General features: G+C 48.0%; 1 protein-coding gene across 1 annotated transcript in view; it reads left to right on the top strand.

Moving 5' to 3' along the window:
• The first annotated feature begins 1,740 nt into the window (after positions 1–1,740).
• Positions 1,741–15,086, top strand: part of LOC127395153 (uncharacterized) — a 71,405-nt gene continuing 58,059 nt past the window's right edge. Inside the window, exon 1 of the mRNA XM_051641620.1 lies at positions 1,741–4,233. Within this exon, the coding sequence (XP_051497580.1) occupies positions 1,865–4,233 (2,369 nt within the window). The 5' untranslated portion in view covers positions 1,741–1,864. The remainder of the gene's footprint in view (positions 4,234–15,086) is intronic.

The following is a 15,086-nucleotide window of genomic DNA, read 5'->3' as shown; positions in this document are numbered from 1 at the left end:
GAATCTCCCAGCTCTTGATGTGAATAGTATGGTTGCAGTGGGGATGTTTTTGCTAAATGTTTATAATATATTGTGGATGCGTAGGGCCAGATGTTGTTCTGCTCACTGCCACTCCCCCACAGGCAATGTTGCTGCCACTGCTGCTGCCAACACCACTGCTGCCAATACCACCACTCCTGCTGCTACAAAAACAACTGCTTCTACAAAGAAAAAGCCTGATCCATCGCGAACCAAGCTAGTTAACCCTGTGACTAGAAGCAAGGCAAAGACAAAAGCAGCAGAAAGTGAGGGTGAGGAAGAAGAGGATCCTAATACAGTTGATGGAGCAGGTACCTCTCAGACAGAGGCTGACGGTGAGGAAGGGAAGGATTTTAAATCAGATGATGGAGCAGGTACCTCTCAGACAGATAAAAAACCAAGCCACTCTCAGACAGATAAAAAACCAAGCCACTCTCAAGCAAATAAAAGAACAGCAGGTCCTCCTCAATCAGATGACGACGATGACCTTGCCCACCCTTTCTCTATGAAAGAACTGCGCCTCATGAGAAAGGACTTCACCCGCATTGATGGTGAGGGAATCCTTCCTTGGCTGCTCCGATGCTTTGATAGTGGTGCTGAGACCTACAATGTGGATGAGAGAGAAGCCAAGCAGTTGGGATCCCTGGCCAGAGATGCTGGTATTGACAGAGCACTTAGTAGTAAGACAGGAACTACTACCCTGTGGGACCGACTTCTTTCAGCTGTGAGAGAGAGATATCCCCACAAGGGTGACATCGGATGGCGCCGAAGCAGAACACCCACTCTCGAGAAAGCCATCACCTACTTGAGAGAGATTGCTGTGCGAGAAGTGATCTATAATAACGATGGAATCACAGATCCTGATGATGTTGAGTGTGACACGCAAATGTTCCGGAAGTTTGTTCAGGCTGTACCAGCAGCGCATGCCCATATATTCTCCTTCATGGGATGTTTTGAAGGTTACGAAAGACCAACTATACGTGAGGTAACTGTCAAAGCACGACAGTATGGAGACATCCTCTCTGATTCCCTTTACTTCCAAACCTCAGCCGTTAAGAAAATGGTTGACAGGAAGTATAAGATGCCAAAGGGAAGTAAACTCCAGACTCTTCCTAGAGACAACTGGTCACGTGTTGCAGCCATTAAGAAGAGACGTCCTGCTACGAGACAGCAGCAAGGAAGACAGGACTCACTGCGACGCCACCTGTGGTCTCTCTTAAAAAATCATTTTAGAGAGGACATGAGAGTCTGGGACAAGAAACCCACTGATATGCTCCAGTTACGTGTGCAAGAGCTTCTAAACAGAACAAAGCCAGGAGATGGTTCTTCCAAGAGGAAGGTCGCACCAGTCAACAACCAGGATGGTTCATCGAGCTCTAGTGCTCAACCCTAGGGATGCCCTGCCTCCAGCCAGGAGGAGGAGAGGGACAACCGAGTTTATTGGACTGTGTGGATTCGGTGGCCTGGCACATCAGAACCACAAAGATATAAAGCTTTGGTGGACACTGGTGCACAGTGCACTTTAATGCCATCGAATCATAAAGGGACAAACCCTGTCACTATCTCTGGAGTGACAGGAGGTTCTCAACAACTGACTATTGTGGAGGCCGGTGTGAGCCTCACTGGTAAGGAGTGGCAAACGCACCCTATAGTGACTGGCCCAGGTGCTCCGTGCATCCTTGGCATAGACTATCTCAGGAAAGGATACTTCCCTGACCCGAAAGGGTAACGGTGGGCCTTTGGTATAGCAGCTGTAGAGACTGAGGACACTGAACAGCTGCGTACTTTGTCTGGCCTTTCGGATGACCCTTCTGTAGTAGGGTTGCTGGAGGTTGAAGACCAACAGATGCCAATTGCCACTTCAACAGTGCATAGACGACAGTATCGCACCAACAGAGACTCTGTGATCCCCATTCATAAGCTGATTCGGCAATTGGAAAGCCAAGGTGTGATTAGCAGGACTCATTCACCCTTCAATAGTCCTATCTGGCCAGTGCGAAAGCCTGATGGCGAGTGGAGGCTGACAGTGGACTATCGTGGCCTGAATGAGGTGACACCACCACTTAGTGCTGCTGTACCGGACATGCTAGAGCTTCAGTATGAGTTGGAGTCAAAAGCAGCTAGGTGGTATGCCACTATTGACATTGCTCATGCATTCTTCTCTATTCCCATAGCACCAGAGTGCAGGCCACAGTTTGCTTTCACCTGGAGGGGAGTCCAGTACACCTGGAATCGACTGCCCCAGGGGTGGAAACACAGCTCAACCATTTGCCATGGACTGATCCATGCTGCACTGGAGAAGGGTGGAGCTCCAGAACACCTGCAGTACATTGATGACATCATTGTGTGGGGTGACACATCAGAAGAAGTTTTTGAGAAAGGTAAAAAGATCATTCAAATTCTTCTGGATGCTGGTTTTGCTGTAAAAAGAAGCAAGGTCAAGGGACCTTCGCGAGAGATCCAGTTCCTGGGAATCAAGTGGCAAGATGGTCGTCGCCAGATCCCAATGAATGTGATTAACAAAGTAACAGCTATGGCCCCACCATCAACTAAAAAGGACACTCAAACCTTTTTAGGGACTGTTGGTTTCTGGAGAATGCATATTCCATGTTACAGTGAAATTGTGAAACCTCTCTATGAGGTGACCAGAAAGAAGAATGATTTCAAATGGGGTCCTGACCAACAGAAAGCTTTTGAGCAGATCAAGAAGGAGATTGCGCAGGCAATGGCCCTTGGACCGGTTCGAACAGGGCCAGACATCAAGAACGTGCTCTACACTGCAGCCGGACACAATGGTCCCAACTGGAGCCTCTGGCAGAAAGCACCAGGGGAAACTCGAGGTCGACCCCTGGGATTCTGGAGCCGGAGCTACAGAGGTTCCGAGGCCAACTACACAACAACTGAGAAGGAGATACTTGCAGCATATGAAGGAGTTAGAGCCGCTTCAGAAGTGATTGGCACTGAAGCACAGCTCTTTCTGGCGCCCAGGCTACCGGTGCTGAGATTCATGTTCGAGAATAACCTTTCTCCTGTCCATCATGCCACCGATGTGACTTGGAGTAAATGGACTGCTTTGATCACCCAAAGAGCCCGAATAGGGAAACCTAATCGTCCAGGTATTGTGGAAGCAATTACAAACTGGCCAGAAGGCACCCACTTTGGAATGCCACCACAAGAAGTGGTGAGACGAGCTCAAGAAGCTCCACCATATGATCATCTGCCAGAGACTGAGAAACAATTTGCTCTTTTCACCGATGGCTCCTGTCGTCTTGTAGGGAACCACCGGAAGTGGAAAGCTGCCGTGTGGAGTCCTACACGACTGGTTGCACAAGCAGCTGAAGGAGAAGGTGAATCAAGTCAGTTTGCAGAGGTAAAAGCCATCCAGCTGGCTTTGGACATTGCTGAGCGAGAGGGGTGGCCGAGACTCTACCTCTACACTGACTCATGGATGGCAGCAAATGCCTTGTGGGGTTGGCTAAAACAGTGGCAGCAGAATAACTGGCAGCGAAAGGGTAAACCTATTTGGGTTGCTGACCTGTGGAAAGACATTGCAGCTCGGATAGAGAAACTGGAGGTAAAAGTGCGTCATGTGGATGCACACGTGCCTCTGAGTCGAGCCACTGAGGAACATCGACACAACCAACGAGCAGATGAGGCTGCCCAAGTGTTCCAAGTAGACTTAGACTGGGAACACAAGGGTGAGCTTTTTCTGGCTCGGTGGGCCCATGATGCTTCAGGTCATCAGGGCAGAGATGCAACATACAAATGGGCTCGTGACCGAGGGGTGGACTTAACCATGGACACTATTGCACAGGTGATCCATGACTGTGAGACATGTGCTGCAATTAAGCAGGCAAAACGGTTGAAACCTTTGTGGTATGAGGGGAGGTGGTCAAAGTACAAATTTGGAGAGGCCTGGCAAATTGACTACATCACACTTCCTCAGAGCCGCCAGGGTAAGCGCTATGTGCTTACAATGGTGGAAACAAGTACAGGATGGTTGGAGACATATCCTGTGCCTCATGCCACAGCCAGAAATACTATTCTGGGTCTTGAGAAGAAAATTTTGTGGAGACATGGTACTCCAGAGAGAATTGAGTCAGACAATGGGACTCATTTCAAAAACAGTCTTGTTACTGATTGGGCTAAAGAGCATGGTATTGCATGGATCTACCATATCCCATACTATGCACAGGCCTCAGGGAAAGTTGAAAGGTACAATGGTCTGTTGAAGGCTACCCTAAAGGCAATGGGTGGTGGAACTTTCAAAAACTGGGATAAAAATTTGGCAAAGGCCACCTGGTTGGTTAATACCAGGGGATCCATCAATCGGGCTGGTCCTGCCCAGTCAGACCTTTTGCATACTACAGATGGGGATAAAGTCCCTGTGGTATGTGAAAGAAACCTGCTGGGTAAAAGTGTTTGGGTCTATCCTGCTTCAGGCAAAGGTAAACCTGTCAGGGGTATTGCTTTTGCTCAGGGACCTGGACATACCTGGTGTGTGATGATGGAGGATGGTGAAGTGCAATATGTACCTCAAGGTAATCTAACTTTGGGAGAGAATCCTTAATTTGACAGCTGGTAATGTATAGAGCCTGTATGTAATATATGGTATGGAATAAGGGGTGGAATGTCCTGGTGTGAGCCAGGATTAAGCCAATTTTTCTTTTCACTGATTTTTTTTTTCCTTCAGTAAGCTTTCTTTTAACTAGCAACTGTGTGTTCTGCTAGGCTGATAAGACAGTGGAATGTTTTTCTAACTACTGAGGCTTCAAGGTTACACCTTCACTCTGCCGGCTCAGACACTATGGGGAGATCTCTGACCCCCCCCGTGGGAGGCTGAGTTAGACAGACAGCAAAATTGGCCAAAGATATTCCATTCCATATATCTACGTAAGCTCAGAGGAAGGACAGAGATCTTAGAAGACAGCTTCCTCCTTCTTCTCGCTGCTCTCTTCCGTCCATGGCCGGCGTCCGGGGAGGACTCTGCTCATCCATCACCGCCGACCCTTAGGCTCGAGCTCTCCTGACCCTCATAACTCTCCGCTTTCTCCAGCAGCGGCTCCGGGATTTCTCGGGACTCTTGCCAGTTCAGGGGAGTGCTGTGGGAGTTGCTGGGGGTGGGGGGGAGGCGAGAGGCTTTTGCCCATATCTGAATATATCTGTATATAATTGTATATATTTTCTTGTGTGATTCATTAGTGTTTTAATTAAAGCTGTGTAGTTTAGTTTTCAATCCAGCCAAGTCTCTCTCCTTTTCTCTCTCTCCTTCCCTGACTGGGTGGGGGGGGGGAGGGGATCGAGAGCATTGTTGTCGGACCTGAGTCAAACGGTGACAATCTTCCATACACTCAAGGAGCCTCATAGCCTGCCTCCTTGTGGCTGAGTTATTGTTCCAGCAGATGTCCAGTAGGTTAAAGTCCCTCACCAGAACTAGGGCTGGCAATTTTGAGACTTCTGCCAGCTGCCTGAAAAATGTTTCATCTGCTTCCTCATCCTGGTTGGGTGGTCTGTAGCAGACTCCCAATAGGATATCCACCTTATTTGCCTTCCCCCTCTCTGATACTTCACCTTTCCAATTTCTCCTCCAGTTCTGCCATTCAGCTGAGCAGATCATTCACCTTCTCACACTGCACACAAGCATCCTCTCTGCTGTCCTCCAGCACCAGAGCCAGGCTCAGACACTCCCTGCAGCAGGACACTTAGACAGCTATATGTTTCTGAGGGAGCTCCGTTTGGGTTCCCACATTCCTCCTAGCAAGGGCTTTTGACCGCATGGTGACCATGACATGTAGATAGAGATATATATATATATATCACTGCCTGAAAATAAACTGCCTCAGCAGCTGATATTCAACTAGCTAACTGCTACGTCCTAACTGCTAAATGATTCTCGCTGCCCTCTCTAGGCCACAGCTCCTCACCGCCCTGCCCCGTGCAAACTGCCCCGTGCAAACTACTGCACCATACTCCTATTTGCCTCGCTCCGGGTCGCTCTCACTCCCCAGGGGCGTTTAAATCTCCCGCGCGGCTCCTGGCCACGCCTCTTCCGCGTGATTGGCTGCCGCCGACTTCCTGCTCCCGCAGGGACTTGGGCTGTGAGCGGGGGGAGGGGGGGGTGTCCCTGAGTTCAGAAACCCCGCTGCACAGCCGCCTTGCCGACTGATAGTGAAAATAGCTTGAAAATGGGTCTTCAAAGTTAGAATAATAATGGAGAATTTAAATTTATATAATTGCAATGCTATTGTGTGCAGTTTGTCCATTTTAATTTAATATTGTGATGCTATCTTAATTTTAGTGTGAGATTTGTAAAGATTGTACTGAAATAATGGAAAATAGCTTGTAAATATCACTCTCATGTTATTGTGTGGATTCTTGTGTTTTAATGGTAGACCTTGCAGGAGTAAAATGATCAATAAGTAACATAAGGCCTACCATGATTTTTAATAATGATATTGCATGTAACGCCACTAATAGTTCTTTGATGAGACAATGTGGAGTGCCTTATACTCATTGTTCCCTACAAGGGACACCTTTGAACACCAAGCTTGTTATCATCATCTATATTTTATACCTGAAAAAACAGTGTATATCCAGCCCCTCTGGGATTAGCATGGGGATGGTCTAATGAAAAATTGTATTCTTATTTAACATAAAAGTATCCTACTGGCTTCAGGTGTAAAATGAGTATCCCTTCTTTATGCCTATCTTGTGTTTTTAACTTTACAGTCTCTTCCTAACGATCATGCCAAGAGGCAAGACCATCCAATAAAAGTCCCAGTTGGGCACTAAGTGGAGTTCAAATACCAGATTATTATATCTCTCATGTGTGAAAACATATTTACCCCATATGTATCCCTAAAAAGACATAAGTTTGTTAGAGAACATAACTTAGAAAGTGCACCTTTTGAGTAATTGGACTAGATATGCTTTTGAAAACTAAATTTACAGGTACAGCAAGTCCCAAAGATGATGCTTCATAACCACTTGGCTTTGAATATGAAACTGATTGAAGAAAAAAGAAGTCTGTGGAATGTTAAATTTAACCAACAGAGAATATTGCATCACCATACAAAATGCCACCATGTCAGTTGAAGAAGCTCGAGTGAAGATGCCAAGCTCATATAGATCACCTGTCTTACAATCTTTAGGACTTACGGGGTGGGGAACATGGTTGATAAAAAATAGAGCAAACTTTGTTGGTAGGCTTTATATTCTTGTTAATTGACATAGTTATTGTACAGTATATAATAGAATCATAGAATGGTTAGAGTTGGAAGGGACCTTAAAGATCATCAAGTTCCAACCCCCCAGCATGGGCAGGGACATCTCCCACTAGATCAGGCTGATCAGAGCCCCATCCAACCTGGTCTTGAACGCTTCCAGGGATGGAGCTTCCACAACTTCTCTGGGCAGCCTGTTCCAGTGTTTCACCACCCTCACACTAAAGAATTTCCTCCTGATCTCTAACCTAAATCTCTCTTCTTTCAGTTTAATACCATTACCCCTTGTCTTCTCACTACAAGCCCTTGTAAAAAGTCCCTCCTCAGCTTTCCTGTAGGCCCCCTTCAGGTACTGGAAGGCTGCTGTGAGGTCCCCCCAGAGCCTTCTCTTCTTCAGGCTGAACAATCTCAACTCTCTCAGCCTGTCTTCATAAGAGAGGTGCTCCAGCTCTTGGATCATTTTCGTGGCCCTCCTCTGGACACACTCCAACAGGTCCACATCTTTCTTGTGTTGGGGGCTCCAGAGCTGGACACAGTATTCCAGGTGAGGTCTCACCAGAGCAGAGTAGAGGGGCAGAATCACCTCTCTCAATCTGCTGGACACTTCTTTTGATACAGCGCAGGATGCGGTTGGCCCTCTGGGCTGCAATTGCACATTGGTGGCTCATGTCCAGCTTTTGGTCCACTCGTACTCCCAGGTCTTTTTCCACAGGGCTGCTCTCAAGTGTGTCCTCCCCCAGCCTGTATTCACATCTTGGGTTACCTTTGCCCAGGTGCAGGACCCTGCACTTGGCCTTGTTGAACCTCATGAGGTTCACCCGGGGCCACTTCTCCAGCTTGTCCAGGTCCCCCTGGATGGTATCCCATCCCTCTGGCATATCGACTGCACCACCCAGCTTGGTGTCATCAGCAAACTTGCTGATGGTGCTCTCAATGCCACTGTCAATATAATTAATGAAGATATTAAACAACACTGGGAGGAGATGTGGAGAATAGCCATGGGAAAAGAAAAAGGGCCTCCTCTATCTGTAAAGAAGTAGACAAAACAATATGAGACCAGCTAAGGGCCAGGGCTTGCTGTGAGCAGCATTGTGAATGTTGACAAAAATCAGAACATTGTTTATCGTGTGTCTGGTGTGTGATTGGCTACATCCTGGGAACCCAAGGTCTGTGTATGTGCCAAGGAGCAGGTGTGAGTGCTGTTTACACTCTGTGTACCCTGGTTGCTTATTCTCAGTGCCCACTGTAAAAGTATATAGGGGAGCATTTTTCTCATAATACACGATTCCACTGTTTCTCACCCTGGAGTCCGTGTCTTAGCCACCACATTTTCTCACTGTGAGTTTTTCTTTTAATCAAAAAAAGTTTCTGCGTGGCACAAGCAGTACGGCAAGAGGGTCCCTAGAGTTCCACCTCTCCAGGTGACTTTGCAAAATAGATACGATGCTCTACAAGTAGAACCAAATGGTGATGTGGATGATGGTTTACCAAACTTGGAGGTGTCACCGAGGTCAAGTCAATCTGTACCTTGCATCAAAACCACCTCAGTTAAGAAAAAAAGGCAAGTACTTGTCATAGGTGACTCACTTCTAAAGGGAGTTGAAGGCCCTATATGCAGGCCAGACCCACTTCTTAGGGAGGTCAGGTGCTTCCCTGGGGCCAGGGTTAAGGATATATGGAGGAAGCTCCCTACCCTGGTTCCGCCGTCAGACTACCCATTACTGTTATTCCAAGTAGGCAGTGATGAGGTAGCTACCAGAAGTCTAGGGGCAATGAAGAGAGATTGTAGGACCCCTGGATGGCTGGTTAGGGGATTGGGAGCATGGGTGGTGTTCTCCTCTATCCCACCAGTAGCAGGGATTGATGAGGGGATAACCGGGAAGAGCCAGAAGATTAACTCCTGGCTTTGGGACTGGTGCAGCTGACAGGACTTTGGCTTTTTTGATCATGGATGGACCTACAGGACACCAGGCATGGCAACAGGTGGGGGAAGCCTAACCCGGAGGGAGAGAAGGATCCTGGGGCATGAGTTAGCAGGGCTCATCAAAAGGGCTTTAAACTAGGTTTGAAGGGAGATGGAGACAAAACCAGGCTCACCAGAGATGAGCCTAAGGATGGCCGCCAGTCTGCCATCCCACTCAAGGCGGGAAATGGGGATAAATGTGGCAACAAAAACATGGGGCTCACTAATAGGTTAGTAACCATGCAAGTGGTCGGGATATCTGTACCGCAGCTCGAGTGTGTATATGCCACTGCCCAAAGCATGGGAAATAAACAAGAGGAGTTAGAAGCTATTGTGCACCAGGGAGACCATGATATAATTGCCATCATGGAAACGTGGTGGGAAGATTCGCTTGGTAGGAGTGCTGGTAAGGATAAAAGGGAAGGCCAATGAGGCTGACATCCAAGTAGAAGTCTGCTACAGACCACCCAACCAGGATGAAGACACTGATGAGATGTTCTTTTAACAACTTGGAGATGTCTCGAGTTTGCTAGCCCTTGCTCTTGTTGGGGACTTCAACTTACCAGATGTCTGCTAGAAGTACAACACAGCAGAAAGGGGACAATCTAGGAGGTTTCTGGAATGTATGGAAGATAACTTCCTGCTACAGCTGGTAAGTGAACCTACCAGGGGTAGGCTGAACCTACTGTTTATGAGCAGGGAAGGGCTGGTGGAAGATGTAGTGGTTGGAGGTCGTCTTGGGCTCAGCGACCATGATATGATAGAATTTTCAATATGTGGTGAAGTTAGGAGGGTCGTCAGCAAAACCTCTACTTTGGACTTCCAGAGGGCTGACTTCGGTCTCTTCAGGACGCTGGTTGGGAGAGTCCCTTGGGAAGCAGCCCTCAAAAACAAAGGAGCCCAGGAAAGCTGGGCTTACTTTAAGAATGAAATTATGAAGGCACAGGAGAGGCTGTCCCTATGTGCCAAAAAAGGAGCCAGCGGGGAAGAAAACCAGCCTGATTGAGCGGGGAACTATTACAAGAACTCAGAAATAAAAAAAGAGTGTATCAACTTTGGAAAAAGGGGCAGGTGAATCAGGAAGTATTCAAGGATATTGTAAGGGCATGTAGAAAGAGAATTAGAGATGCAAAAGCTCAGCTAGAACTTAATCTGGCCATCTCTGTAAAGGATGATAAAAAAATGTTTATATAAATACATTAATAACAAAAGGAGGGTCAGGGAAAACCTTCATTCCTTATTGGATGAGAGGGGGAACTTAATAATGGAGGAAAAGGAAAAGTCTGAGGTGCTTAACACCTTCTTCGCCTCAGTCTTTAACAAAAATAACAGCTACCCTCAGGACAACTGGGCTCCTGAGTTGGTAGACAGGGATGGGGCGCAGAATCCCCCTCTTGTAATCCAGGAAGAAGTAGTTAGGGACCTGCTGTGCCACTTAGATCCCAACAAGTCCATGGGTCCATATGGGATTCATCCTAGGGTGCTGAGGGAGCTGGTGGAAGAACTGGCTAAGCCACTCTCAATACTTTATCACCAGTTGTCGCAAGCCGGTACCGGGGGGCTACCGGCTGTCAGGATACTTTTGCGACTCCCCCTCTCAATGTGGAGGGGTTTGTGAATGAGCCCGAGGGTCACACGCGGCGCTGCCTCTCACAGAGGAACGGCCACCGCGGGACCGTATTGCAGGGTGGTAGCTAGAAAGCACCCCCCCCTCCACCCCGCTCAGAAATTGCCTCTAAAGCCAAGATTTACTCCACAAACTAATAGGTTTATTAAGGGTTAACACAAACCGAGGGATGATGTTTAGGGACAATGCAGGTGTGAATGGCTACCAGGGATATCAATATGTATGTAGTGAGCAAGGGTCCTTTAGGGAGGCAATGCAAAGGTGCTTTTAAGGGAGAGGATTAAGGACCAAAGGGAGGAGGGGAGGAGGGAAGGAAACCCGACGCCGGTCCTCCTTAAGAGGTCGCGCTGTGTGTGCAAGTATGAGGAAAGGAGTGTGTGTGTGTATGTGTGTGTGTGTGTATGTGTGTGTGTGTGTGAGGTGATGTTACCCTCCGGCGACTTGTCCAGCGTCGATCGGTGGCCGGAAGGCAGGACGGCAGGTCCGTGGTGTCGGAGGGGCAGCCTCTCGGCAGCGGGTGCAGCGGCCGCTGGTTTCCTCTCAAGCGGCAGCAACACAGGGAGGGGGCTCCGGCCCCGACCCCAGGGCTCGGGACCCCGGCACGCTCGGTGCTGAGGCTCAGGCTGGACCCGGGGCAGGCAGGGTCCCAGCACCAGTGTCCGCAGCAGGGGGGTGTCCCACGCAGAAAGTATCCGAACGGGCCTCAGGGAGGAGGGAAGGGCCCACCTGCTGCCCTCGCCACCTTTGATACCCCCTGACCCACCTGTCCAGTCAGTGTCACTGTCCAGAGCCAATGAGCGTCCATGAGCCCCACTTTAAGGCGGTGACTGCCAGGGGCACAGGATGGATTGTCGGCCATCCTTTCTGTCTCGGACCACAGCTGTTGTTTTGGGTTCAGTTGTCCTTGAGAAGCAAGTCTGTTTTAGTTCGTTAGCTGGGGATAATCAGGAGAGGCCTTCGCTGGCTTAAAAGACATTTTGTTTAGACTTATGTGGGGAAGAAAAGAACAGTTTCCCACACCAGTCCTGCCTGACCGGGGAGGTCCCAGATGACTGAAGGTTGGCCAATGTGACATCCATCCACAAGAAGGGCCAGAAGGAGGATCTGGGGAACTATAGGCCTGTCAGCCTGACCTTGGTGCCTGGCAAGATTGTGGAGCAGAGCATCCTGAGTGCCATCAAGCGGCATGTAGAAGACAACCAGGGGATCAGGTCCAGCCAACATGAGTTTAGGAAAGGAAGGTCCTGCCTGACTAATCTCATCTCCTTCTATGTCTGGGTGACCCACCTAGTGGATGAGGGGAAGGCTATGGACGTGGTCTACCTTGACTTCAGCAAGGCCTTTGACATAGTCTCCCATAGCATCCTCCTGGAGAAGCTAGGAATCCAAAGCTTGGACCCTTCACTGGGTCAAAAACTGGTTAGATGACCAGGCCCAGAGAGTGATGGTGAATGGAGCTGCATCCAGCTGGTGTCCGGTGACCAGTGGTGTCCCCCAGGGATCAGTACTGGGCCCAGTCCTATTCAACATCCTTATTGATGACCTGGATGTGGGGATTGAGTCCACCCTCAGTAAGTTCGCAGACAACACCAAGGTGGTGGGGGGAGTGTTGATCTGCCAGAGGGTATGAAGAAGCTGCAGGAGGACCTGGACACGCTAGGTTGATGGGCTGAGGCCAATGGCATGAAATTCAACAAGACCAAGCGCAGGGTCCTGCACTTTGGCCACAATAACCCCATGCAACACTACAGATTGGGGGAAGGGTGGCTGGAGAGCAGCCCGGCAGAGAGGGACCTGGGAGTACTGGTTGACAACCAGTTGAACATGAGCCAGCAGTGTGCCCAGGTGGCCCGGAAGGCCAATGGCATCCTGGCTTGTATCAGGAATAGTGTGGCCAGCAGGAACATGGATGTAATTCTTCCCCTGCAGAGCACTGGTGAGGCCTCACCTCGAGTACTGTGTCCAGTTCTGGGTCCCTCACTTCAAGAAGGATATTGAGGTGCTGGAGCAGGTCCTGAGGAGAGCAACAAGGCTGGTGAAAGGACTAGAGTGAATATCTTATTGGGATAGGCTGAGGGAGCTGGAGTTGTTTAGCCAGGAGAAGAGGGGACTCAGGGAGGACCTTATCACTCTCTTCAACTACCTGAAGGGAAGTTGTAGTCAGGTGGTGGTTGGGCTCTTTTTTTCAGGCAACTAGCAACAAGACAAGAGGGCTCGGCCTCAAGCTGCTCCAGGGGAGGTTTAGGTTGGATATTAGGAAGTATCAGGGACAGGGGCTGGGACTCACTCCCTCCCTCTCTCTCCATTTCTCTCTTGCTTTCTCTTCCTTGGTTTTGCCGAGGGTTTACTTGTGGTTTAGCTGCTGCAGAAGGGGTCCAACAGCATGATCCCTCGCTCTGGTGTCCCTCCCCTCAGTAGCTTAACCGAAATGAGCAGAATTATTATGTATGAAACCTCTACTACTTTGCCAACAACTTCAGAATCTATTACGGGGAGAAGGACACACAGAAAAGGTAATTACCTAAGATCTGTTTTCTTAGAAAAGCAAATTAAAACCCCCTACTTTTTATTTCTTCCCTGCCACAGTTAATCAGGCACTCTTCTCTTTAAATCAATATTACAGAGAAGACATAGAAAGACAGATAGATGAGACTATTACTATTATGGGAAAGACTGGAGTGGAAATTAATTTTGCAGTAGGTCTAAAGGTGCTGATATTAAGCAGCCTGTAAATAGCTGTTGACTAAGCTCAGTGCTTATTTTGGTATAGGTACCTGAATTTGACATCCAAACATCAAAAATATAACTGTTTCCCCTCTAGCCCAATATGCAGTTTTACCAGAAATAGACTAGACTAATGTAATAGCTCATCTACTTTTAAGTTGGCTACACAGCATGCAAAAACATCTTATAATGATACTAATAAATACAACACCTCAATACTAATATCTAAGCTCCAATAAATTTAGATTGTTATATTTTGCTAATGTTTGCAAATTATAGCTTATCCTGGTTTGAGCCAGGATGAAGCCAATTCTCCTTTTACTGATTTTTTTTCCTTCAATGAACTCTTTTAAGCAGCACAAAAGTTTTCCAGCTAGTGGACTGATAATGCCTGGATGTTTATAGCTAGTGCCGAGAGACCAAGGACACTTTGCTCTGCTTGTCAGATTTGCTACTTTGGACGCTAAAGGAGCAGAAGAGTCGTATCTACAATGGACAGAAAAATTGGCCAGAGATATTCCATACATATATATATACACGTAAGACTCGGTATGAAGTCAGGGATCATGGAAGTTCAAGTCCCTTCCTCTTTCTCCTTCCCTTCTCTTCTGTTCATGGCCGGTGTCCGGGGAGGACTCTGTCTATCCATCACCATTGATCCCTAGGCTCATGCGTTCCTGACCCTCATAACTCTACCCTCAGCTCCTATCTGCTTTGCCGCTATCTCTGGAAGTGGTCCAGGACATTTTGGAACTGCTCACAGCTAAGGAGAATGCCATGGGAGTTGCTGGGAGTGGGGGGAGGTGATAGGGGTGTTACACATTCTAGCTTATCCTTGTATATATTTGTACATCTTTTATAATTAGTATTCCATTAAAGCTGTCTAGTTTTCAATCCAGAAAGTCTCTCTTCATTCTCTCTCTCCTTTCCCTACCTGGGTGGGAGGGGGAGGGGATTGAGAGCATTGTTGTCACTAGTTTAATTGTTGATCCTGAGTCAAACCGTGACACAGATAAAACAGGGACCCATAACCTCTCTAAGAGTTGCAATGCTGTCGTGGTCCAAACCTGGTTTTAGGTCAAAGACGCCTTATCTCAGGGCACAATTGCCCTGTTTATCAGGATTTTCTGACACCAATTATATATTCAGGATAGCCTTTAATTATTTCGGTGGGTCCGTCCCTGGCTGGGAACCGGCTTGCTTCCACCAGATATATAACCTATTGATAAGCTCCTCTAGGAAGCACACACACACAGATTATGTGTTTAAAATATCAGTTTACTGTAACCGTTTTCAAAGAGTGTGTGTAGGGAAACTGGATGAGCAAATGTACCCGGTCAGTAAAGAGAAAGACAGACTATTGGGGGTAGAGAGAGCCCGATGCTTTTCCTGTATAGAGTCGACGAGGTGCGTGTGTGTGGCTGATTACTTTTGCCTAGGGAAGAGAATGCAGGAAAAGAAAGGTTTCTTGGTTAATCTTACAGTTCCCGGCTCAGAAACACTGATAGGAGTAACTGCGATGGCTGCCTCG

Source organism: Apus apus, chromosome W, assembly GCF_020740795.1.
Source record: "Apus apus isolate bApuApu2 chromosome W, bApuApu2.pri.cur, whole genome shotgun sequence".
Taxonomy (NCBI): Eukaryota; Metazoa; Chordata; class Aves; order Apodiformes; family Apodidae; genus Apus; species Apus apus.
The sequence above is the reverse complement of the archived record's forward strand: the minus strand, read 5'-3'. Positions and strand labels throughout refer to the sequence as shown.